Source organism: Dunckerocampus dactyliophorus, chromosome 14 (assembly GCF_027744805.1).
Source record: "Dunckerocampus dactyliophorus isolate RoL2022-P2 chromosome 14, RoL_Ddac_1.1, whole genome shotgun sequence".
Lineage (NCBI taxonomy): Eukaryota > Metazoa > Chordata > Actinopteri > Syngnathiformes > Syngnathidae > Dunckerocampus > Dunckerocampus dactyliophorus.
Window position 1 is genome coordinate 18,157,976 of NC_072832.1, and position 25,687 is coordinate 18,183,662.

General features: G+C 39.9%; 2 protein-coding genes across 3 annotated transcripts in view; one reads left to right on the plus strand and one right to left on the minus strand.

Annotated features, from left to right (window-relative positions):
• Nucleotides 1-4,754: 4,754 nt before the first annotated feature.
• On the plus strand, nt 4,755-7,589 carry nkx6.2 (NK6 homeobox 2). The gene is made up of 3 exons (XM_054798864.1): nt 4,755-5,344; nt 6,009-6,181; nt 6,279-7,589. The coding sequence occupies exons 1-3, from the start codon at nt 4,915-4,917 to the stop codon at nt 6,528-6,530; spliced, it is 855 nt and encodes a 284-aa protein (XP_054654839.1). The 5' UTR covers nt 4,755-4,914; the 3' UTR covers nt 6,531-7,589.
• An 869-nt stretch (nt 7,590-8,458) lies between these two features.
• Nucleotides 8,459-25,687, minus strand: part of LOC129193662 (inositol polyphosphate-5-phosphatase A-like) — a 211,637-nt gene continuing 194,408 nt past the window's right edge. Inside the window, exons 13-16 of one of the 2 annotated variants that reach the window (XM_054798096.1) lie at nt 19,385-19,496; nt 15,286-15,354; nt 12,237-12,273; nt 8,459-9,979 (exon numbers count right to left, since the gene is read on the minus strand). In XM_054798096.1, the coding sequence (XP_054654071.1) occupies nt 9,930-9,979; nt 12,237-12,273; nt 15,286-15,354; nt 19,385-19,496 (268 nt within the window). In that variant the 3' untranslated portion in view covers nt 8,459-9,929. Of the gene's footprint in view, nt 9,980-12,185; nt 12,274-15,285; nt 15,355-19,384; nt 19,497-25,687 lie in introns of both variants that reach the window. The other variant, XM_054798097.1, reaches the window with a different exon arrangement.

The following is a 25,687-nucleotide window of genomic DNA, read 5'->3' on the forward strand; positions in this document are numbered from 1 at the left end:
ACTTTGTGTTTGTGGCATGATAACATAAAAGGGACATTTGGGATGCACGTGAAACGATGATAATAAACAGACAAGGCCAGCACCTCTTTCTACCTGCATAATCTTATGAAAGAAGTACTAATGGTGAAACTCATACACTGCTGGATGTAATTAGTCGGTATACGTATAAGCAAAAATGCACAAAATGTCTTTGAGCAAAGCATCGGAGTGACCAATAATGTCCCTCTGGAAACACTAAAAATCTCAAATGAATAATACAACAAAATAGCGAGGAGGAGTTTCAATATTGGTCCTGGAATGAATGCAAATATAGGTTGCCATCTAGCGGTTGGAAATAAAACCTCATGCGCTTCCTCTTGAATGTTGAATGAGCAGTTTGATTCATTGCTAATTCAGCAATGAGTCACTGCTTATTGTCAACAACAGCACCCGTTTAAAGTAACTTCATACATTGCAGATACACACACAAGCGTGAGTGTACAGTATTTGGACTGACAACAAATATGATCCATGACAATATCCACAGGCATGATCTGTGACAAGTAATTCCTGCACTCTATGACACAGTTTGAAGATACTGTGTCCTAAATACTGCAGAAATTAGCACCGCTCTTGCTACGATGAGCATGCATGACTTCAGTTTTGTGTGAGAGGACAGCAACTCGGATGGGTGCAAACAAAAACTCAACCACGGGGAATAAGCTGTTGGACACAGGAAGACTTTGGGTGCAAAAAGCCGAAGGATTTCAGCAGCCTTTACTTTTGTTGACTTATTTTGCACTATTGACTTTATTTTACTCACAAAATTTAGGAAATAAAGAAATAGTTATGTTGTTGTCGTTTCGTTGTCTTGTACTGTTTTGTAATTTATATATTATTCAAATGTGCACAAATAAGTTTGTCTTTTTTTGTCTAAAATCTTTGTCCTGTGATTTCTTGTAATTATAATCATGATTAACAAATTAAAGTTTTTCTATGTTCGAACTACAAAAATATTACATTTCTAAATGAGAAATCTTACTTCGAAATTCACTTATCTGGTCGGGTCTGGAACCAAATAACCGCGATAACCAAGGGATTACTGTACTTTTCTCAAATAGAAAGAGAGGCACTGATATAAACAGTTTTGAAAGTATCTGTCCCAGTGTTCTACTTCCTGGTCAACACTTAGTACTTATTGGATGTTAGCCTATTAGTATTAATTCTTACTTTGCGGAAATTCACTTATCGCAGCAGGGTCTGGAACCAATTAGCCATGGTAAGCGAGGGACGACTGTATCTGAGTTGATTTAGCCATTTATTTTTTATTTTTATGCTTGAAAATTGTTAATTTGGGCAAAAAATACACAACATGTGCTTAAATATGCATATTTGTTGACTAATAATAGGCTGTATTGAACCATAAACCGGCATGATTTACTAATTAATATATTTTTCAAAAAAAACATTGGATTGAAACTCCGAAACTCAAAGTGTGAAGTGGTGATGGACAACTCTATTTGCAATCCAGCACACACAGTTCCGCAAATTTACGGATTTTTGGTAAAAAAAAAAAAAAAAAAAAAACTCAAAAAATACTTTTTTCCTGCAGAGAACACATCATTCACCAAAAGCCAGTGATCATTCATAAATACAGTATATTATGGTTTGCAACCAAACATATTAGAAGCTTCTCAGCACGTTGCAGTACAGTTGTACACCACTGCTACTGTCTAACAATATGATCTTTGATCCAGCTCATTTCCTTGCACCTCACATGATTATTTAATTGTATGTCTTTGTATAGCACTGTATGTCTAAAACAGCGGATTCATTCATAGTCTGAGTTAGATTCCTTATCGCGATCAAACACAACAAACAATTCATTTTATTATGTACTATATAGTTTAAGTTACGGCTCCAATGCCATTTCCAGTTTACTTGCGGTAACCGGAAGCCCAAACTGTCAATTCTCGTCAATCCTCTTCTTCTGTGTTTTTTCCTTCTTCTTCTTCTTCAAAGAATTGTGCTGTCAAAACAGTAAATGTATGTGATACAGCATTATTATGTGGTTGTTAAGACCAGTAGACCTTGTCACTTACCAGCCCAAGTTATATTCTAGTGTATTCTACAGTGTATTAAAGACACCAATCGACGACAATATTAGAAGTTTGCCAAAGCAATGGGCAAGTGGTCGCTACACTGCCCCTATTGGTGAAAAGACAAATAACACTTTCTGTACACTACACTCAGAGCAGTTGGTAGTTTCCGGTCATTTGATTATTTGATTTTATATTATTCTTTGGTAGTTCAATCATGATCTTTATTTTTTTTTATTAAATGAAATAAAATTAAAAGTCTTTTGGGTTTAATTATCTACTTTTTTGTAGATTCTTAAAAGTATATGTTTATAACATTTTTTATAATAAAAAAAAATCAGATACTTCCCTTCCAACCTCCTTCTATTGATTTAAATATAATTATTTATAATATATGTGTAAATATGTATTCAGGTTGAACAAACAAGTGCAGACTGTGAAGTTTCAAAACTCACCACTGGGTGGCGGCACCGACCCATTTTTAAAAGCTGATGCGCGCCTTCAAGGGTTATTTTAAGGCATTGCCTTTTGAGTGTTTGCATTGAAGCCGATATACTGTATACCTGTATATAATAAATGATTTACATAATCACTAAATGTCTGCACCGTATTTTCAATATTGACATATTTTTTCAATGTAGAAGCGGTGCCATGGTAACCGTATTGTTGTGCATCCTTTCAAGAATGGATGCACAAAGACAAAATCAATGTCTCTCTTATGCAACAACTGCTTATCGTCGCTGCGAGGACGCTTTCCTTGCCATCTGTGTCCAGATTACAGGCTGATAACGCTTATCTTTTGCATCTTTATTAACCTTTCCCCCTTCAATAGACAGACAAAGGCCTCTGCTGGGGCCCATTATTGCAAATAATAATTTTAATGGCATAAATCTGCCTCATATTTATCATATTATCCACATGAGCAACAGGTTCAAATTGTTATTTGATGAAGCTCATTTTCAATTTAATTTAAATAATTTGTCTATGGATTAGTCATCCTGGCATTAAGATATTAAATAAGATTTTCCATATTAAGGCATGTTGGAACTTGAAATTACCCGATGGAAATGCGAGTCATTTATTAAGTTAAAGTGCAATTACAGTGTTATTGTGACGGGCTGGTTGGCAGCGCCGTGTTGGCTGCTGATGAACTGGGGAGGGGGAAAGAAAAAGTGCCATTTTTTTGTCATTGATCTCCCGCTGACTGCTTGATGTAGCTTAGAGACGGAGGCTGGGATTTATATGTTTTTTTTTTTATATATATAATGCTTATCTTTAAGCGATTATTTCAAAATGCACACGCGCATGGAAGAGGAGGATGCATGAGAAATAGCATGGTGGATATTTGCAGTGAAAGCATGTGCAACTTGAAGACATAAACTCTCACAATTGTGAATCACCTCGCGTTGAAAAGCTTTTTTTTATATTAAAAAAAGCACAATATTTCCTCGGTGAGAAAATGAGAACCAAGGTGCATTTTGGTGCCTTTCAAATGACAACATGGTCATATTTCACTCTTACAACCTTCTCACATCTCCATGAAATATTGCAGCACTCAGGGTGATGACTGGAGCCCGACGCTGTTTCCTCATACATAGATTTGTTTTTTTTTTGTAATAACGCTGTCTGTTTTTATCCCATAACAGACACACGCTTTTGACTCTTTAATCATTTTCTTTTTCCAAACATGGAACTAATCTAGCTAACTAAAGGTCAAATATTAAGCATCTTCACTATATTCAATAATGATAATAATAACAATTAAAAACTAGCACGTGAAATGAGGAAGTTTATTTGGCAAAATACAGGAATTATTGTTTTAAAAAAAAAACAACACCGGTATATCAAAGCATATATTACACATATATTACAAAACATATCAAATAAACAAATGATGCAACTTGTTTTTTATTGTTTTACAATTATTGGTCGCTTCTACCAATTTTACAGAATGCATGCTCGTATAACAGCGTTGTATATCAAATAATGTGAAAATAATGATGTATACAGTGAGATATACTCTACGTCTTTAACACGTAATTGGTTCTGCCACATTCAAGTTACCTCTGAATTCGCCACTTCCGCGCGTTGAATGAAAAAAATTGCACGGTGCCGATGCTTTCAAAGCAGTTCAAGATATTATCTTGTAATACAGGTAATGAATTAATTCATTCCCAAATGACTGTCTACATTTTTTTAATAAGACCCGAAGTCAGCTGGGATAGGCTCCAGCATATCCGCGACCCTAGTGAGGAGAAGCGGTGTAGAAGATGGATGGATGGATGGAGACGTTTGCGTGCGAAAGTTAGAAAATTACGACGGTGTTGCAGGTAAGCAGTATAAAACAATAATAAACTTGTGGTTTAAAAATAGCAATAATAATTATATGAACTAGCCTACTTTTAATACGCTGGCCCGCAGTGAAACGTCTCTTAATAAATCCAATTCTTAAGCGAGACGTCCTCTCGGTTCATGTCAACTGGAAGCTCCTTTTTTCGACAGCACGTCGAGGCAGCACCAGCCCGCCAAAGCCTTAAGCGAGTGAACGGCGGGGACTTTACGTCTCGTCCAATCACAGCACAGCAGCCCTCAGCCTCGTCCAATGGGAAGGCCGGGCGTGCAGGTGGTTGCGCAGTTATCAGAGGCTCCTCGTCACTGGCACGGAGAGTCCATGCACGGTTCTCATGAAAAGCTGCTAAAACATCTTCAGACTTCCTGTGACTTTGGCGCCTGGGGAGACATTTGGGAGAAGGAGCGAGAAGAAGTTTCCGGGATAACTCCATTCACTTTTTCTGCTTGTTTGGATCCGAGCGAGAGTGGCGGTTCATGTTGACAAATGTTAGCGGTGGGGCAGATGGAGGCTAACCGGCAGAGTGCTTTCGTCCTGGGCAGCACCCCGCTGGCGGCGTTGCACAACATGACCGAGATGAAGACGTCCCTCTTCCCCTACGCGCTGCAGCAGAGCCCGGCGGCCTTCAAGGCGCCGCCGCTTTCCAGCCTCAACTCGCAGCTATCTGGGGCCACCCCGCACGGAATAAGCGACATCCTGGGGAGACCCATCACCACGGCCGGGCAGCTGCTGTCCGGCTTCCCAAGAATAAACGGCCTGGCTACCAGCGCTGCAGCAGCCGCAGCCGGGATGTACTTCAGCCCGGCGGTGTCCCGGTACCCTAAGCCGCTGGCCGAGCTGCCTGGGAGGGCGCCCATCTTCTGGCCGGGGGTGATGCAGGGATCCCCTTGGAGGGACCCGCGTGTGCCGTGTCCGTGTAAGTCCTGATTCTCCTTTATTTTAACATCAAGAGTGTTATTTGAAATATAATGACTACTGCTTATAATAATAATAATAATAATAAGAAGAAGACAAATAGAGCAAAACAATTTACTTAATAGGTACGGAGAAATGGTTGCAATTTGCATAACGCAAAGCTGTGGGCTGTTTTTTTCTTCACACGATGTTGATATTTTTTATATTATATTATAAATATGGTTGCTTTAAATTATTATGTATATAAATTATTCGCATATGGGATTGGTTTAGCCTTTTTTGTTTTGTTTTACTAAAATATTTAAATGGTCCGTGCAACGTTTCATTTTTCAATATGGAAAACATTTTTTTGGACACCTTTCAATTCAATTCAAAGGACTTCGCTGCCTCATATTCTCGTATTTCCACCGCACTTTGCACTTTCATGAAAACAAAATTCTGGGATTCTTATTACATTTTAAAAATATTACGTCTTATTTTTCTGTCTGATATGATTGTTTTTACGCATTTTACTTTTTAAGTTTGATTTTTGATCTCTGCACATTTGCCTTATTTGTGGACGTGTTTTAAATCTTTTACTTTTACCCGGACTTCATTTTTTGCTCCAAATATGTTTATCATTATTTGCATTCATCATGACTCATCTTTCTCCTGCCTTTTTGCAGCTCAGTCCAGTTTAATGGTGGACAAGGATGGCAAAAAGAAACACTCCAGGCCTACTTTTTCTGGACAGCAGATTTTTGCACTGGAAAAAACCTTTGAGCAGACAAAATACCTGGCAGGCCCCGAGAGAGCTCGCCTGGCCTACTCGTTAGGAATGACCGAGAGCCAAGTCAAGGTAAGGACTGCAGAACAAACGCTTTCCTTTTCCTTTGTTCATCATATGATTCTTATTTGGACCTGTTGAGCATGCCGCGGCCTTCCGTCTCCATCAGGTCTGGTTCCAGAACAGGAGGACCAAGTGGCGGAAGCGGCACGCGGCAGAGATGGCCTCGGCCAAGAAGAAGCACGACTCCGAGACGGAAAAAATGAAGGAGAGTTCGGACAACGAGGAGGACGACGAGTACAACAAACCGCTGGACCCCAACTCGGACGACGAGAAAATCACGAGACTGTTAAAGAAGCACAAGGCCGGCAGCAATTTGGCCCTGGTCAGCCCCTGTAGTAACAGCTCGGACACCTTGTGATGGCTGCCACCTTTCTAGAAAAGCTACAGTCCGGAGAACTCGCACTCTTTCCGAGCCCATTTCCACCTGACATGATCGACGTGTCCAAGCGCAAGAAGACTCGGACGGACAAAACAAGTGGAGTTACACGTTTTAAAAAACAAAAAAACATTGATCATCGCAACAACACGAACCCATGTCATTCTGCACACTTGTTTTCTGGAATATTCATTTTCTTTCACATATGATTTGGACTGAAAGGGGCATTTTTACACATTTTATGAACAGAACCAACGCTGATCCGGATCCGAATGTTTCATATGTCAGGTGTGAACGGGCTCTGATGCTTTTAAAGCTCAGTTTAAGCAGGGTAACCACTGTCCTAAAAGGCGAGAAAGAAAAAAAAAAACATATTTGGGGGTGAGAAAAGTATGATTGTATTGTATATATTTTTTACAGAATAACTTATGTTGGGGGTAAAGACTTTTCTCCCCTCCTCCACGCAGCCCTGACGCGCTTACTTCCTCGCAAACACACCCACTGCTTCATTTTTACTCCTCCTGACTGCAATTTCGTTTTAAGTCTGCACACACTTCAACTGCTGTAAATATGCGGTGTAAAAAAAAAAAAAAAAAAAATGTAATTGACGCTACACTTGGAAGAGCTTTTTTTGTTGTTGTTGCTTTTAAAGAGTATTATTGCTTCCAGGGAGGTTATAGAGGAAGGAAAAAAACACTTTGTATAATGAATAAATTATTTAACAAACATTTCTTTTATGGTTTCTGTCTTAATGTATGGGCTTAATATAAATTAAAGACAAATTCATCACATTCCTGAATGTCGTTATTAGTCATCCAAAAATAAATACGTTGTGTAGATTAAGATGTATTTATAAAGTAGCTTTTATGTGTGTTTAAGTACAATTCATGTTATATTATCATCATTATATGACATTTATTCATTTCCTTTCATAATGTTGAGTTCATTTTCACAACTTCTACAGGCAATTTTAATTTGTAGGCTCTTAATCAGGCGTGTTTTTCCACCGAGGGCTGCATACAGAAAAATCAAAAAATGCAGGGGGCCACTTTGACGTTTTTATTTCATTTTTTAAATAAAAAAGGCAAAGAAAAAGGGCATACATTGAAAGGCAAAGCTTTGTGTTATCATTGGTATCAACGTTTCAGCTTTTTTAGTATAATTTTTTTTTTTTTGCATTGTGCCTTTTTGCTCCATTTTTCCCAATTTGCTGTGTTTTTTGGTGTTGGTTTTATTTTTACAGCGTGGCGCGGGCACAATAATAAACAAGTGCGATGCCACAAATGGCCCCCCGGGCCGCACTTTGAACACACCTGCTTTTAATGCATCTATATTCAAATTAGTGAGTGATAATATTTTAAAGTTATGAGATTGGAAAAAAAAGCTACTAAAAATGACCAAAAAAAGGTTTTACACTTTTTGGAATTGGAATATATCTCTTTGAAGATGAATTGATTTCAATGATGAAATTACGATATACTTTTTAATGTATTATCTATTTTTATATTAATAATAATGTACTGATAATTTATTATATAATACATATTTTTTTATAATTATTTTTAAAAAAAGACATGATTTTCACACGAGCAGGCAGCGAGGCCTGTAAGGAAGCGCGCCCCCTCCGTGCGTCATAGGGTACTGCAGCTTTATTCGTCATGGGAGATCATGTGCAGCTTTGTGCAACGTTTTTAAAGAAATTTGATAATTTGAGAACTCAGTGAAAACACGAAAAATAGGAAAAATTGAAAAGGTAAATAAGTTGACATTTTGCATCCCTATAAATAATTCAACTCTGCTACGATTATGTTGAGTTTCTCTTCTGGTTGCACCCCATTTTCGTTAATTGAAAGGATGCCTTTTGCAATATTTTTGAAATATTTGAACAAAAGAGGACTGACAAAGAGGCGTTGAGTTCTAATGTTGTTTATTGCTTGACAACTGCATCACCTGTAGGCCAGGCCGCCCACAGAGGCTATAGAATAAAATCTCTATTTGCTTTTTAGAAGATGGAGTGAAGGAAAACTGCGGCTTATATTCCTAAAGTCAACTCACACTGAGCAGCAGGAACAAGAAAAAAAATAACTGTTTTGTTTTTAACAATCCAAATCACACACAAAAAACATCAATTCTGCAGCAGGCACAAAATCATTAAGCTGTGATTTCAATGCAAAACAATAGTGTTGTAAATTCAATCCATAAAAACAAAAACAGCCTTTTCCATCCATGGACAATACTTTTTTCTTTTTTTTTTCTCCACTAAAGGCTGTTGCAGGCTACATGGAACGCAAATAAAAGCAAATTCTCTTAGAGTTGTTTTTTTTTGTTTGTTTTAAACACACCTTTATCATTGTCACACTTCATTTCTGTATACTTGGCACCATAATGCAGTAACAAAATTGGCAAAAAGAAGATATTTGAAAGGATACCCATGCCTATCTAAAACATGACATTCAGAACCATAATGTTATTAAGTAGAAATAAGTTAAAGAATAAGGTGAGGGTGCTCTACGTATATGAAATCTTATGCACTTTTCACGGTCTATGGCACGGCTTAAAACATTCTTGGCGAGGCGATAAATCACCGTGGCTGGACGCTTTCTCGACCCAAAGGTCATCATGGCTGCGAGGATCTCCCAAACACACTCCAGCATTTTGGTAAGAAGAATTATAAATTATCTTTAAAAAGTACAGCATATAAAATGGGACTGAAATGAAGTATCAGGCAAAAAAAAAACAAAAAAACAAAAACATCTCCCACACACGCACACACACACACACACACACACACACACATATATATATATATATATACTTTTATATATAAATGGCTGAAATCAAGAGAAGAGCAGTAAAAGCGGTGACAACCCTCATGTTACACAAATAACCCTAACAATATAGACACACAACTTGTTTTGCATTGCACGTATTTGTCTTGAAAACACCTTACATACTGTGTGGACAAGGTAAAGGATGTCTAGCAGGACTTTGTTGTTGTTTTTTTTTTTTGTAGATTAGAGTTTCAAGGCCCATCCCGTCCGTCCATCCTGTTCATTTTGCTTTCTCCGAGTGGAGGGCTTGGGAAGGTGGGGGGGGGCAGGGTTGCATGGCAACGGTGAGGTCAGCGATGTGTGTCTTGTCTGGAGCCGGGCCCTCGCTCTCGGGTGCTGGTCCACATTTCAACAAGTGTTTTATGGAGAGGGGGAGGGAAAAAAAAATAGGGGAGTTTGAGTTGAATGAGGTGAGAGGACGACTGGTCAGCACTGCTGGAAAGTTTGTATAGGTTCTTCTTCAGTGTACGCTTGTGCAAAGTGTATGTGTGTGTGTGTGTAGGTGTGTGTGTGTGTGTGTGTGTGTGTGTGTCTCTCTGTCCTTGTGTTTTCACAGAGGCGCTTCACAGAATATATTCTCCCCCCTTTGGCAACAGTTCCCTGTGGGGCAAAGAAAGGAAATATTTGAGCATTTTTAATTATTTTTTTTTTACATAAAAAAAAAAGTCATCATTAATGTACAGTAATCCCTCGTTTATTGCAGTTAATTGGTTCCAGGCCCCACTGTAATAAGCGAATTTCCGCAAAGTAGAAGCAGTTTGAGCATCGAAAACATGCTTAGAACCTTCTGAATATGGTTTTTAACAACATTAGAGCCCTCTAGACATGAAATAACACCCCTATAGTCACCTTTACACGCTTTTTACCCAATACAGTAGACATCAAAGAAAATAGGCAATTTAAGACGTAAAAAAGACAAGACGTGTTCGCACTGGCAGAGTCACACCAAGTACTTCCTGCGGTGGCTATTGTCTCATCAATGTAACAACACTGACACCTAGTGACCAGCGTGGAATACTACATATCAAAACGCATCTTCTGAATGTCTTCTATTTGTATTTTAGTTCATTTAGCCATTTTTATGCTGGAAAATGTTCAATCTAGGTTAAAAACACATAGAATTGACTTACATGTGCAGATTAGTGAGTAATAATAGGTCGGAGTTAACCGCAACACAGCGATGACGTATTCTTTAATAAACTGTGAAAAAACATGCTAGAGCCAAGCTGCAAAACTGAAAGCGCGACGTGGCGAGGGACAGACGTTAAACGTATTGATGTTTGTGAGTAAAATCTTAAAATGACTGCAGCATTTTAAGCAATTAGCAAACATGATGTGTGAGCATCTCACACGATATGGACAAAAGTATTGGAACACGCCCCTTTATGAAATCCGCAATGACAGGAACATTCATTGTTCTCGGCGTTCTGGGCTTCTAACAGTGAAGCGCCGTCCACTGAAGTGTATTACAAACGTGTGATTCCAATCATTTTGAACATTTTCTTCAGTGAAAATGGCAGAATTTGCACATTTCCTCATCAAATCCAGGGACCAAACGTGAGATGAGGCTTCCTCGCTGCTTAGTGTGCAAACCCTGCCTACCGCCTGAGTGCACTCAGTGACTCAGTCACGCCGCCTGCTAGTTGGTGTTATGTGATATTTATGATGTCGTTAAAGCAAGTGTGACATCATTATTCTGGCTTGAATGTCATTAGCAGAGGCAATGCAGTACTATCCTCATCCTGAAGGGGTGGGGGCGTACTTGAGCTGGAAGGTGCTCGTCACTGCCGTCCTTCCATAGAGAGGAAAAGCCAACGTTTTCTTTTTGTTTTTTTACAGCAGCTGTGTAACACCAGCTAGTTACTAACGCTGGCCAATCTGATGGCATCTTGATGCGGCGAAAGCTCCTTGGCGGGGGCTGAGCGCGTGACTTGCAATTGACTGGCAGAACACTAGGGGGCGGTGTTTTCCTGACTGTGAACAACCACAACTCTCGTTGATTAGCTGTTTAGCTTCCTGGGTTGCAGTAATGAACAATGGCAACTGGAGTGACACCCAGATTATTGTCGGAGCTGCGACTAATCTTAATCTTAATCTTGTTTATTTTGTTTTGCCGATCTTTTCGGCGGTTTTGCGGGAGGGGAAAAACAGAAACGCTGAGCAAACAGCCCTGTGTCTGCGCCACCGTTGAGGCATGCGAGGTTACGTCAAGCTCCGCTGGAGGGTTTGGAGGGGGAGGAGCTAGCTGTGACACGGGCGCATAATGAAGTCTTACGACTGTGTCTCAATTTGCACACTTACACACTTAGCATTTTCAGTGTGTGAGTGCTTTCACACTGAGAAGTACGGTAAAATGTAGTGCGGCGTCAGTACCCGGATGCACTGGGGCCTTATGGGGGAAAAGTTAGGCCAATTCCAAGAGCAGCTGCCATCCGTTACACAGGAGCCAACAGTCAATAGCCGCCATCTTGGCTATGTAGCGGAAGGGGAGGGGCTAACATGAGTGGTTACAAATCACAATTAACAAGGAGAGAGGAAAAAAAGTGAATAAATATCGCGATCGCTATTTCCAACAGCACTACACTGTTAAGATCCGTGCCCTCGGGAACCAAGCGTGCTTAGCGCACATATTGAAATGTACTGATGGAAGTATTGCATCTGAGACGCGTGTTCTTTCCGAGGTGTCACGGGCAGGTGCGTCAATGCTTTTGTCCATATAAGATTACTCTTCAAACATGATTAGTGTGTGCAAAGTGATACAAACTCAAACAATGATGAATAATAAGAAAGAAAAATGAATATTTACCACGACATCACTGCACCACACAACACTTGCGCTTATTTGCATTAGGTTTACCTGCCCCCGCTGCTACTCGGAAGGACAGGAAGACAGGCTGGCGGGGAGCACAGACAAATCACAGTTAGAAAACGGCAACAGAAGAAAGCAGTTCCTGGAGATGTTACAGTATTATTAATGCCCTGCTTGACAAGTGGAAGCTGCCATTGCCGCCGTGTGACACAGAGGTTAAACTCACATACCGGAGGCCGTGTGTTTTGGAGCCCTCGCGCTAACAATATGGGACATTTTTTTAACATAGCCAGCTGGGATTTTAGCACCAGTGTGCGGCTGGGAGGTGAAGGCTGCCGCCGTATGCGCTGGCGAGCCGGGGTCACCTCGCACACACACGCCAGCGCCGATGTCGCACCGAGTCATGATGAAAGACCTGACTTAAGGCGCCTCTCTTTGAGCGCGAGAGCTGATGTCTGACACGGCGCACACTGAAGCGACACTGTTTAACGCTTCACAGGAGGAGGGGAGGGTCTCCTCGTGTCGCGCTGGGCTCCTCTGCAATACATTTGTTAGCGATATGTGCGTCATCAGCATCATCACTACTGAAGATACTTGGGAGACGTTACTAGGCCCGGGGTGTCCAAACTTTTTCCACCGGGGGCCACATACTGAAAAATGAAAGGATGCAAGGGCCACTTTGATATTTTGTAAATATATTTCGTGTCGACATGCTAAGAAGTTCTAAATATATTTAAAGACACACGTGCATCTCAGCTTTGTGATAAAGGTGAACTAGCATATTGTTAGTATGAACCTCGCTCTTTGCTCTTTTTTTCTAGTTTTTGGTTTTCATTTTCCAAACATTTCAACTTTCTTCTTGAATAACCTGCCGTAAATTTTCTTTTCGTAATATTTCGTAATATTTTTTCTTTCCGAAAATGAAACACAATTTTATTATGTTTTGTTTCTCATAATACAACTTAAATTTTCACTTTTTTTGTATCTATATATTTCAACTTTATGCTACTAAAATGACATTATTTTTCCTCATAATATTACATTTATTCTCATAAAAATGTGACTTTTTTCTCTTAATATTTTGACGTCATTCTCATAAAATCACTGTTGTTTTTTTTCCATTTCTGCTGTTGTTTTATTTTAGTTTCCTACTACTTTGGCTTTCTTTTTTGCAATTTTTCTTCTGACTTTATTACCATAATATTTTGGCTTTATTCTCCTAACATTGCAACTTTCCCAGCAACCTAATTTTCCTAAAATTACAACTTTATTCATTGTTTTGTTTGTTTTTCATAATATTACAGACTTTTAAAAAACAATATAATTTTTCTTTAATATTTCAACTTTATGCTACCATAATGACTATTATTTTTCCTCAACATTATTCTCATAAAAGTATGCCTTTTTCTTATTAAATTGCGATTTTTATTTTTATAAAAATATATATATTTAATATTTGTATTAAGATTTTCTCTCAATATTTTGACTCTGATTTCTCCAGTTATGCTGTTAATGTTTTTATTTTTTTGGATTTCTTGTAAAATTATATTTTTAGAATGTGCTGCAGGCCACACTTTGGGCACCCCTCCACTATCCAGACATCGGCGCCCCTGGAAACCCTGATCTGATCAACATCGTGTGTGCATTCGCTCATCTAACCATTCCAACCTGGACGCAATTAATACACAATGCAAAATAGTTAACCGTATTTAGTTTTTATTTCCTTTCATTTAAGGCATCTGCTCCCACTACCATTTTTATAAATCAGTGTTTCACATACATTCATTACGCCATGAATGAATTTGGACCGCCACAAATAGATTTGGCACGACCTGGTTGCCCTTAAACACATTATAATGGGACTGTAATGCAGCTTGTCATTCCAAGTCAGTACAGTAAATGGAATCGTAACTGCGTTTCTTAACACACCTCATACGCGCCTGGTCTGCCTGAGAGTAAGAAAACGTAGCAGGAGGGATCAGGCGTGCCAACTTAGCTATTCAGACCCTTTTAGATTTTCTTTTTTTTTTTTTTCTTTTTTTAAAGTGGCTGAAAATTGAAATGAAAAAAAAAAAACCTAATAACTTTTTCTAGTTTTATTGGTCACTTTTGGAGACTCTAACCTGAAAGCACGTGTTGCATTTTGAAAGAGCAGCACAGCCCCACCCTCCTGAAAGGTGGCTCTGTCTTGCTTGTGGCATAAAAAAAAAAAAAAAAAAAAGTAGCAACAGAAGCTCATTTTGTACAGCACAGGCCAAAAGTTTGGACACACACAATACAACCCCCCCAGTCCCGACCCCATCAATAAGGCAAGAAATTCCACTAAGTCACCCTGACAAGGCACACCTGTGAAGTGAAAACCATTTCAGGTCACAACCTCATGAAGGTCATTGAGAAAACACCGAGGGTTTGCAGCGCTAGCCCCAAAAAATTACAAGACATAAAATATTTAATAGTTATTTCAGACTTTTTTGTTAAGTACAAGATATCATCAAGTGCCCCCCCACCAATTTAATAAATCGTTTGAAAATGGAAACATTTTGGAAAAAAGTTTTTGCACCCCCTAAATGTATTCCTGATAGGAACCCCTTTTAAAATGTACTACCAATCTAATTAAACACATAGACAATAAATAATCTTGCTAGGTCCCATAAAATTGTCTGTTATTCATAATAATAATACTAATAATAATAATAACACACCATCCAGGCTATCAGGGGCGCCAGACCTGGAGGATATCTGAGCAGGATGCCCAGAAGAAAATTGGTGGAATGAAAAGGTACATTTTTATTTATGTCTTTGTTAAACGCTTGGCCGTAAAAAAGGGCGCCCCTGGTAGCCTTTCTTCCGTGAACTTGCATCATTTCTGTCATGCATGTGTCTCGGGGGTTTGTGTTTGTTGGCATTTTTCTTTTGGATTTGTTTTCTATCCTGCGGCGTTTATGTGATGGCAACATTTTTAATTTGCAGCATTTTTCCCGTTGCATGTGCTTTATGGTGTGTGTGGATTAGTATCACTTCTGTGTTGGGAGCGCTTGGACGTATTATAATCAAACACACAGATACGCATGCGAGCACAGGGTCCCCCTGGTGTTACCTTGTGGTCCCCCATGCAGACGCTGGGCCCGATGTTATCATAGATTAGAGACTTCTCCTCATTTTCTGGCTGCAGACATAAAAAAAAAAGAAAAACAGCATGTGCTTACATGAGGGTCTGTCTCCACATGGCACACCAAACACAACAGGCCTGTTTCTTACACCCCATTCATACATGAATAGTCATTTTGCCAGCATCAATAAACACAATTAACGGGATGACCTTGTATCGTGCAGGTTTCAGTAATATGCACGGAATGGCCCCTGGGGGTGGGTTTTCACCTTTGTCTGTCAAATATGTCGCCATGGTTGCACAAAAGGTTAGGGCTGAACAGGGGTTCCTAATTAAGTGGCCCCTTTTCAACTTTGCTGGTCGATTACTATGCTACGGTTACACGGACTGTTACAAACTATGAATAGCACACTCCCCCTTAACAAGACCTATCCGGCAATATAACGTGTGTTGGGGTTCTTCCCACGGTGTGGGCTGAAGAGGGCGTTCCTAATCAAGTGGCCTGTTTTCAACTTTGTTTGTCAATGACGTTGCACAGAATGTTATATAGTATAAATAGCACACTATCCGCAATCAAGAACTAAACAATAAGTATGAGAAATCATTATATGGCCTGCAAGCAGCTTGCAGGCCCATAAAAATAGATCTGAGAAGTCTGGACACCGGATGAAAACAAAGTGTTATTTCCGATGACTAGAAGACAACGCTACCACCCATGTGCAGCATGAGCAACACGGATGGGATTGTGGAATCAGATGTGACTGCAAAGTCATTTTTATTTGAAAAAAAAAAAAAAAAGTTAATGTAACAGATTTAGTTCCTCACATAACTTTAAAAACATCATGTTCTTTAAATTAAACTCTTCCGGTTGTATCCACTGAGCCGAAAACACCTTTTGAGATCCACTTTCAAACTTGTGAAGCGTGATGAAAAGCAGGAGTCATTTATAAAGTGTGTGTTTTTGCCTTTAAAGCATCTCGGTGCCTATCTGAGGGAATCGTGTTCAAATTTCGCTTTGTGCACACAAAGAAGCCGCTACCCATGCAGACGTCTATCTGCAGTCTGGAGAATAAATCACACTTGTCTGGTTGAACTAAAGAGTTTTTAAATGGCCAACAGCGCCCTCACACACACGCATGTCCGCACGCACACACTCGTGACATGGTGAGCTGCACCGGCGGTTCACAAGAAAGAGACAGAGAGCTTGAGAATGAACCATAAAGCGAAATCCAAATTAACTTCAGACCAATCCTGCAGCGGAGCGGGGTCAGCACGCACAACGGCGCCACCTCCCGCTACCTTTTTCTAGCGGGCCATGCACCGGCACCTCTCTATATGTCTGCAAGCTGGTCGTGAGCCGCTTGCCTCCCAAAGCCCGCAGATACATTCATCAAACGCACACTTGATCATTTACAAAGGCGGTATAAAATTGCGGATTTTCAGGCTGCGTAATCTTTAGACAGATAAACAAATTACCCGGGGCCCTCCAGCAGAGGAGGAGCGCTCGCTCGGCTAAACATTCATTACCGGTGCTCCTGGAGCTGGTGCTGCGCCGCACAGCCAGCAGGCAACCTTTGGCGTGTTAGGGCTCGGCAAGCAGAAAATAACATGATGGCGAGTTAACCGACCGTGCCATGATAGATGACGCCACACGCTGGCCTGTTTACAGGCCCATGTCTCAACAATCTGTAATGCTCAGAGGCGGGCAGTGTGTGCTCAGTGAATCATCAGCCAATCTGTGGACACACTAACTGTCCTCCGCATTACCAGCAATTAGCTTTTGCTCCAAGGAAGAAGAGCAAACAGCCGTCCAGATGCGAGTATGCTAATCTTTTATACCGTTGGTGGGTTTTCTTTACAGCGGATCCCCGCACTTTCACGATTCAACATTCACGGCTCTGCAAATTTGCTGATTTTTAAAAAAATAATATTTTTTATTATTTTATTTTTATTTCAAATTGTATTTATTTATATCAGGGGTGTTCAAACGTTTTCCGCCGAAGGCCGCGTACTGAAAAATGAAAGGATGAGGGGGCCACTGTTACCAACTTTTGAAACCAACCCATGTGGATAGACTCAGATGTTATTTATAGTCAAAGAAGAACAGCCTGCATCTCAGCGTTGTGATATCGGTGACAAGCATATGATTAGTATGAATAAACACTTTTTTTTTAACAAATATTTTACCTTTTTTCTCCTACATTGTTTCTTGTAATATTACAACTTTTACCCAACCAAACTTACCTAAAATTGTAACTTTATTCTTTGTTTTGTTTGTTTCTCATAATATTATTACTTCAAAAATGAACAAACAAGTAAACAAATAAATAAATGAATGAATAAATAAATACATAAATATTTTAGTACTTCATGCAATTTTTTTCACTTAATATTATGTCTTCACTCAATATTTCATCTTTATTCTTGTAAAAATGACTGCTTTTTTCCATTTTTGCTGTTGTTGCTTTTTCTCATTTTCTTTTTAAATCATATTTTTAGAACGTGACGAGGGACAATAAAAAACAGCACTTTGGACACCCCTGATTTAAATATAGATATATATATATTTTTTCATGGCCAGTTTTTTTCCACAGAAAAAAACAGCTAATTCACCATAATTTGCAAATAATTTGTAAATATGTGATCATAAACAATAAAATGCAAAGCATACATGTACCACTGTTAGAAAGCCCGCAGTTTTTACATGTTTGTGTCTTACTTCCTTACTTATAAACACAGCATTTTCAGAGTTAGAGCACAGAAAACCTGTTTACAACCTTCTAAATATGTTTTTTAACATTATTAGAGCCCTCTAGACATGAAATAAGACACCTATAGTCACCTTGACACTTGTATTACCCAATATAGTAGACATAATAACAGACAATAAACCATTTAAAAGATAAATACAACTCGTGCTTGTTGAGAGTTGAGTTTATATTGGTGTGGGTTAAGGAGATTGGTGTGGGTTACAAGGTAATCCGTGTTGTGAGATAACGAAATGTGGTGCTTGTGTGTCTCACTGAAGATTACAGTACCATTACTGACACCTATTGACCAGTGTAGAATACTACATATAATCAAACCGTCTTTGAATACGTCTTCTGAATGCCTTATATTTGCATTTTAGTGAATTTAGACATTTTTATGTTTGAAAATGCTTAATTTAGGAAGAAAATTACGTACAAATTTGCTTAAAAATGCTAATCGCTGAGTGATAACAGGCTGTATTCAACCACAAAACAGCATGATTTATTAATTAATATATCTTTTTTTAAAACTGTGAGAGTGAAGCCGTGAAATTTGAAGCGCAAGGTGGTGAGGAATTACTTTTCCTACAGTTTTTCGCCATTCACCGGAGGCCACAGAATGTAACGTCTGCGAAAAGCGGGCAGCCACTGTACTTGCTTTAAGGCAAGTTATTGTTTTAGTGTTGCTTCAGTCACCAGAGAAGAAAGCTCAGGAAGGAATCTGTCATTCGTTGTGAACAAAAGAAAGTCAAACTTCCTGAGCGGCTCCCTGTTGTGCGCTGTGGGTGTACAATACTCGGCTGCATCTTCTTTCACCGCTGAAAGCCATGATGGTTGGCTCTCTACACCCGAATGTGTGCACAGAATGCAACCACAAGGATCTAAAACGGCTGGGTTTGCTTCTGTTAGTCCAGGATTGATTTGAATGGAAATGATCACGTGGGGAAAGAGGCTTTTCCGAACGACCCAGTAAACAAATTAGAGAGTCATGAGAGAACAGACTGCAGCACAGGCTGTGAGAGGAGGATGCTGTTTGAAGACAAGAGAGGAGGCTGCAAACGGTGGCTTTATGAAGAAGACAGGGGGCTGAGGAACTCTATATGTTCTGGGATACATATACTTGTCCTGGGGACCCTGAGGCTTAGTGCTCATGAATGCATATTCACAGCCACCTCATCCTTCCATCTGTGAAGTGACGGAGGGGCAACAGGGTGGATCACAACGATGGAGTTGCGTATACCTCCAGTATTTCAAGGGACGATTTGGCCATTAATTGTGCAAAATGAGACACGTGAAATGAAATGAAAAAGACGGCTTTAAAGCTGTATGAAGCTCACCTTTAGGACCAGGTCTCTGGCAGATGAAGACATGAGGATTCGGTCACACCAGGCAGGGCATCTGGTGTTCATGTACTGCTTCCCCTGATTGCTGTCTTCGCTGTATGGGTAACTGAGGGGACACACAAGCCAACACAATCCATACTTAGAAGGCAAACCTCCGCCACGGCTTGACTCTTCAATGATCACACAGTAATGTATTTTATGTCTGATCACATTGTGTTGCAGTTTCTAGGTCGTAGGTGGCAATGAATTGGGTTATAGAGAACCAATACACACACATTAACTCCTGGTGCAACATCAAATGTTGTCATTAAGTCACCAACAACAAGCCTAATTCAACACAAATCATACGTTGTTTTTGTTTATTTGTGTCTGTTCTTATGTTATAAACGGATGTGTAATCCTGTGTAAAAACGACAAATGACCGCCCCCACCCCACCTCCAACATCACACTTTGGTGCTTGGCATAATCACATCCTTTTTTCTCATAATATTAAAAGTTTATTCTCGTAAAATTGAGACTTTTTTTCTCTTTCGAAAACAGCCTTTTCCTCTTCATCGTTTGACTTTATTCTCGTACGATTACAGCAGTTGTTTCCTCCATTTACGTTTTTTTTCCTCGCACATTTTCTTCTCGTAATTATGACTTTATTGCCATAATACTTTGACTTCATTCTAAAACATTACATTTCCCGCAACTTGAATTATTTCCAAAAGTTACAACTTGGTGTTTTGTTTGTTTTTCAAATAGTGTGTGATTATGACAGGTGCGTGCGTCGCTACTGCTCACACTAAGACATCAAGGAAACCACGTCCGATGCTAGTGAGGCAATCTATAGCGATTGGAAGAATCCATAATAGAATTAGTATGAATAAATCTCAACTGCTTCTTCTCATGAAGAAAGTCATAAATGTGTGCATAAATGAATGAACAGCAGCGGAGGATTGGAAAATAGGCGCAGTCGCATCATCTTCTTTATGTCACAAACAGATGAAAGTATTTTTAAGAAAACAACAGGAGGTCCATTAGCATGACTAGTCATCTGAGTAATCTCTTGAATCAACACATGCAAACAGCTTAATCAAAGTGATATTTCTCTGCCAACTGCGCAGGTTGGGAGCGTGTGTTTGGTGGAGAGCGAGCAAGAGAGGAAGGCGAGGGAGGGAGGGGCAGAATAACAGCGAGAATGCAAGCAATTTAGGCGGAGCGGGCCAGGGGGAAGACTCAGTTGCCGATATGTATGACTACATCCCTACACAGTCATCAAAAACAGATTAGGTGCCGTGGCAAATGGCCAATAGAGATAGCGCGCTTCTTGGAACAGCAGGGAACGATCACTTGATTTAAGCGACGGCAAGCGGGCGAGCTGATAAAAGATTTACATTGTTGAGAATTCAATTTGCCCATTCGGCTCATCAGGCTGCTTCAGATTTACACCCCACCAATCCAATTTGTTTGCAGGCGCTCATCAGGGTGGAAGGGAAGGCTTACATACTGTAATACCAATCCAATTTGTTCCTTCACTAGCATGTGCCAACTGTAGCAGAACACAAAGTCACTCTTCTCTCCAAGCGCGGTTATCTTACAATAAAATAAACACACGCAAGGGTTGCACTTCTACTTCTCTAAATATCCCAAAAGAAAATGTGCAGGATGTGGACTACAGGGTTCTACAACTTCCAAAAACATGAACCTGTAGATTTTACAGCGCATACAAAGGTGTCACATTTTCACTGTCCTCGTGAGAAGTAGTGCACTTCAACACCACGGCGAACTACAATAATAAACATGTGGTGAAACCAATTACTTTTTGACAGTGTCAATCAAAATGGAAAGGTAGAATTTTTGACACAGCTCCTGTAGCAGCAGTGACGTACGGTGAGGTTCATGGATGGTGAGGCACTGACTACTTTGGATGTTTATTTTTTATGTTAATGCAGGTTGCTCATTAAGATGATAATAAGAAAATAAGGTAATCCGTTGTTTATCACGGTTAATTGGTTCCGTGATAAGTGACTTTCTGCAAAGTGGGATTCCTTATTTCTAGGGGTGTCACGAGATTTCGTGACGATATTTCTCGTTTAGAGAAATACTATCTCACGGGAAGAAGGCCGCCAGAAGTCTATCAGACTGTGAACTATGGCATCGTTACTGTGAAATAATACACGTAAAGTGGAAGTGGCAGTGCACCAGGCAGGATTGAAACCGCACGTTCATTTTTTTACGCTAGGGGTGTCATGAGACACTCAGTTCGAAAGACGAGACGATACACGGGATTGGGTCTACGAGAATGAGACGAGATGAGATTTTAACAATACTTTGAAGAAAAGTACAATGAAAACCCACTTAGACAAACAGACTGTATGACTAACAAAAGGGATCACTCCGCTTATGCTGTTGCTCTATGGAACAAATGCGACACGGTGCTGAAACCAATGCACAGGATGAACTCTCTTCCTGCCTGTTAGGAGGCGGGAGACAAGGAAAACAGACACGCATGCACGTGGCAATACATTCAGGCCGGCAAAATTATTGAGTTTATTTTCATTTATTGTGTGATTAAATCATTTATTATTGTCTCGGTCCTAGTGCCCACCAGACATTTTTTTTCTGAATGAGAAATCTTGTCACGTTTTAATCTCATGAAATCTCGTGACACCCGTACTTTACACACACTATAATCCTTGCAATCCTTCCTGCACTTGGTGTTCCCAGCGACATTCACTCGTGACGTGTGACTGTTTTTTTCGTCGAAGTTCAACCGCTGCCGTTGTGTTAGAGGCTATCCACACGGAAACGTTTTCAGGTCAAAACGGTACTAAGTATTTTATTTTTTCAGCCTCTCATCCACACGGAAACGGCATTCTGGGTGACCTGAAAAGGTATTTTTTGAACACGACTTCCACAGTGGGAAAATCTGAAAACGCCAGCTCGTCGTTTCCGTATGGACTAGCAATCCGCTGCTTTTTAAAAATGATGACATCAGCGACCTGTCACCGTCACATGACCAAAGTGAGCTTTGACCACAAGCCGACATAACACCCGAGTATTTTGTGTCATGACTCACCGCAGTCGACATTCTCCCAGTATTTTCTTGTCTTACACTCCCAAAATGGCGCACCTATGATTCCACGATGTCGTAAGTCTAGACAAGCCTTGGAAAGCGGAAGACGATGGACTTATGCGCATGCGTCCTTTCTTTTTCTATAGTATGGTGTGTCACGTGGTTCCGTCTGCGTGTCTATTCGGAGCGCCACACGTAGGTGTGCCTGTGTGTATTACATCATTTTCACTCAGTGATCTGTTCCCGTCTGGACTATTTACTAATCCGGGCCAGTGTGGACGCAATTTTTTTTTCAACTTACCAAAATGCCCAAAAAAAAGGAGCGTTCACATGTGGACAGGGCCTTAATGTCCTCCAAGCAGCAGCCAGAGTATTTCTACATTTGATCAAAGTTAATGAAAAATGGTCAGATTAAAATACAATTGCTGCATTATGACTTCTATCAAACCACGTAATAGTAGAGTCTAATTTGGACCTACTTCCAGTTCCAAGCACCATTGGAACTGTAGTTCTTTTTAACATAAACATAAAGCCAATCTACTGCAATCTAGTTTACGTGTCTTTTCACAACGAGACATTAACATAAATGATTAGTAGTAGCAGCTACAACTGGCGCCATTATTTTAACTTTTATACTTGTAACTTTTTGTTTCAATTTGTGGAAAAATGTCCAACAGTTAAAAGTATCATGCTATGGTGATGCATAAAAAGTTACAAAACATTTCAAAATGGATTTGCATTGTTTTGTGACTCAGTTGAATAAAAAAAAAGTCTGTTTGTCCAGTCCTATGTGTGGTCATTATAATTTTCTTAAAAGTAATGTTAAAATATCATCCCGTCTGAGCGTATCGTGACACCCCTACTTACTCATAAATAGAATATTTTCCTAGTTAGAGCACAGAAAACCTGTTTACGACATTCTAAATAAGTTTTTTAACGTTATTAGAGCCCTCTAGACATGAAATAACACCCCTATGGTCACCTTTACACTCGTATTACCTAATATAGTTGACATAATCACAGACAATAAGACATTTAAGACATAAACAAGACTCGTGTGTGTTGCTGTAAATGTGTTCCGGTGCTAGGGGACAGGAAGTGACGTCAGATTTCAGAGACGAGTTTTAGCTTGGCGTGGGTTACAGCCGCAACAGTAGCCAATGTTTTTATTTGGGATTTTTATTGGGGAGTATTGTTATTTGTTTATATTATTTAGTTCATTTAGCCATTTTTTATGCCAGACAATGCTTAATTCAGACAAATACATGAAGTGAAGCTGCAAAACTTCAAACGCAAACTGGGAAGAGATGACTGTACAGCAGTACTCATTTTGTAAAACGTATCGTGATGTGACGATGGGTTGTGCACGTTAAAGTAGGGACACAAACAGGGTCAACATCCGCATACACGCGCACAGAGCCCCCCCACCAGGTGAACAAACAGACCTGCAGAGTGAGTTCCCTGCCTCCAATTAGCATTAATAGCACTTCAAGCATGGGGGAAATGCATGGGGGTTTTGGTATGCTAATCAAAAGGCTAAAGAAGTGATCCGGGGATAAAAGGGAGCCTGAAGAATAGGATGAGTAAAACAGATAGACAGGGAGGGAGGCAGAGGAGAAGGGCTAAACAGGGATCAGACAGAAAGAGGCTTGGGGAAGGAGGAAAAGAGCAAAGTCTTCAAAGGGTTAGAGGAGCTCCTTGACTTCAGGGTGGCCTCAATGCCTCCTGCTTCCTGAAAGACGGATCCCAGCCTTAAGAGTGAACAATCCCCCTATCAGGGCGAGAGAGCAACTCTCTTATGGCTTTATTGACCAACAAGCCGGGGGTCATTTTGGTGTTAAAGGAGATTGAGAGAAAATGAAGTTTTCCTCCTCACTTCCTTCAAACAATAAACTTCCACCAAACAGCAAATGAGATATTAAGTACAAAAGTTCGTTTTGATGACAGCCGGCAGTAAAAACTAATTAAAAATACTCTGCAACGGGCATTAAAGGGCCATTCTGTGCACCTGTGTGTGCATACACAGGTAGGTCCGCTTTCTGTACCGCACCCTTCATTGGTTCGAAGGGAGATAGCGAGCCATAATGCAAAAGCAAACAGTTGAATGGCATGCTATGGCTAAAGTGATGGATGTGTCTGATTAGCAAGTTCACAATCTATCACAGTTGGTAAACGGTCCAAGTGGGTGTGTGGGCTGGAGGCCAGCGGTCCTATCAGACCCTTATTGCCCACACAAAGACCAATTACATTCATTAATGGGCCAAGCTGATAACTAACAATTCTGAAACGGTTTAAAGGAGGTGATGCAAGTTGTACGTGCACACGCACACACACACACACACACACACACACACAGGTGCGTCGAGTGACAGACACTGCTTTATTAAATGCAGTCCTAGTGATAGTCTATTGTAAAACAGTAGTAGAACACGGCCAAACCATTAGGTACGGATGCACAGTGCAGTGCAGGGGTTTCCAAAGTGCGGCCCAGGCGCCATGTGCATCCCTCGGCTGTTTTGTTATTGACTTGCAAACATTCTACGAATTTTTTCATTTTACGAATTGAACAAGAACACAAAATCAGCAGCAATTTCACAAAAAATAAAGTCCAAATATTAAGACAAAACAGTTGGAATCTAATGAGAAAAAGTCATCATTTTACAAGAATAATTTTGTATTATGAGGAAAAATAACAGGTTTGTGGCAGTTGAGATATCAAAGAAACACATTTTTTTTTAAGTTGTAATATGAAAAAAGCAAAACAGCAAATAAAGTTGTAACTTTTACAAAATTAGGTTGAGGAAAATGTTTTAATGTTATATTATTGGAATAAAGTCAAAATATTATAAAATGAATGGGTTTGGGGGGGGGCATCTTCATACATGCGTTGAATTATTTCTTGAATTCAATAGTGCTTCTCATTTTCTTTGTCAAATTGCTGGCACTCACAACTCTTTGGCTCCATGGCGGGTTATTTAACAGTCGCACTCAAGAAACAAATGCATAAACAGTAGGTTACCAACGCATAGGGCGCTTTGTTTGGCACTCGATTGCGCGAAATGATACAGTAAAGGGAAAACGGATTAGTTTGTTATGTGCAATTTTGTACAATAACTGAGACAGTGTACCAAAACGGGATAATTTTGGCAAAAATGTTTGTCAAAAACTGAATCATACTAAAACTGGGGCATTGGAAAACCGAGGTTTGGCTGTATAAGTAAAAGTTATGGTAGAA

Excerpts from the sequence above, each read along its gene's own strand:
- nkx6.2 (XM_054798864.1), top strand. The coding sequence starts at position 4,915 with ATGTTAGCGGTGGGGCAGATGGAGGCTAACCGGCAGAGTGCTTTCGTC. Across the intron at positions 5,345-6,008 it reads CCCGCGTGTGCCGTGTCCGT|CTCAGTCCAGTTTAATGGTG; the intron begins GTAAGTCCTGAT and ends GCCTTTTTGCAG. Across the intron at positions 6,182-6,278 it reads TGACCGAGAGCCAAGTCAAG|GTCTGGTTCCAGAACAGGAG; the intron begins GTAAGGACTGCA and ends CGTCTCCATCAG.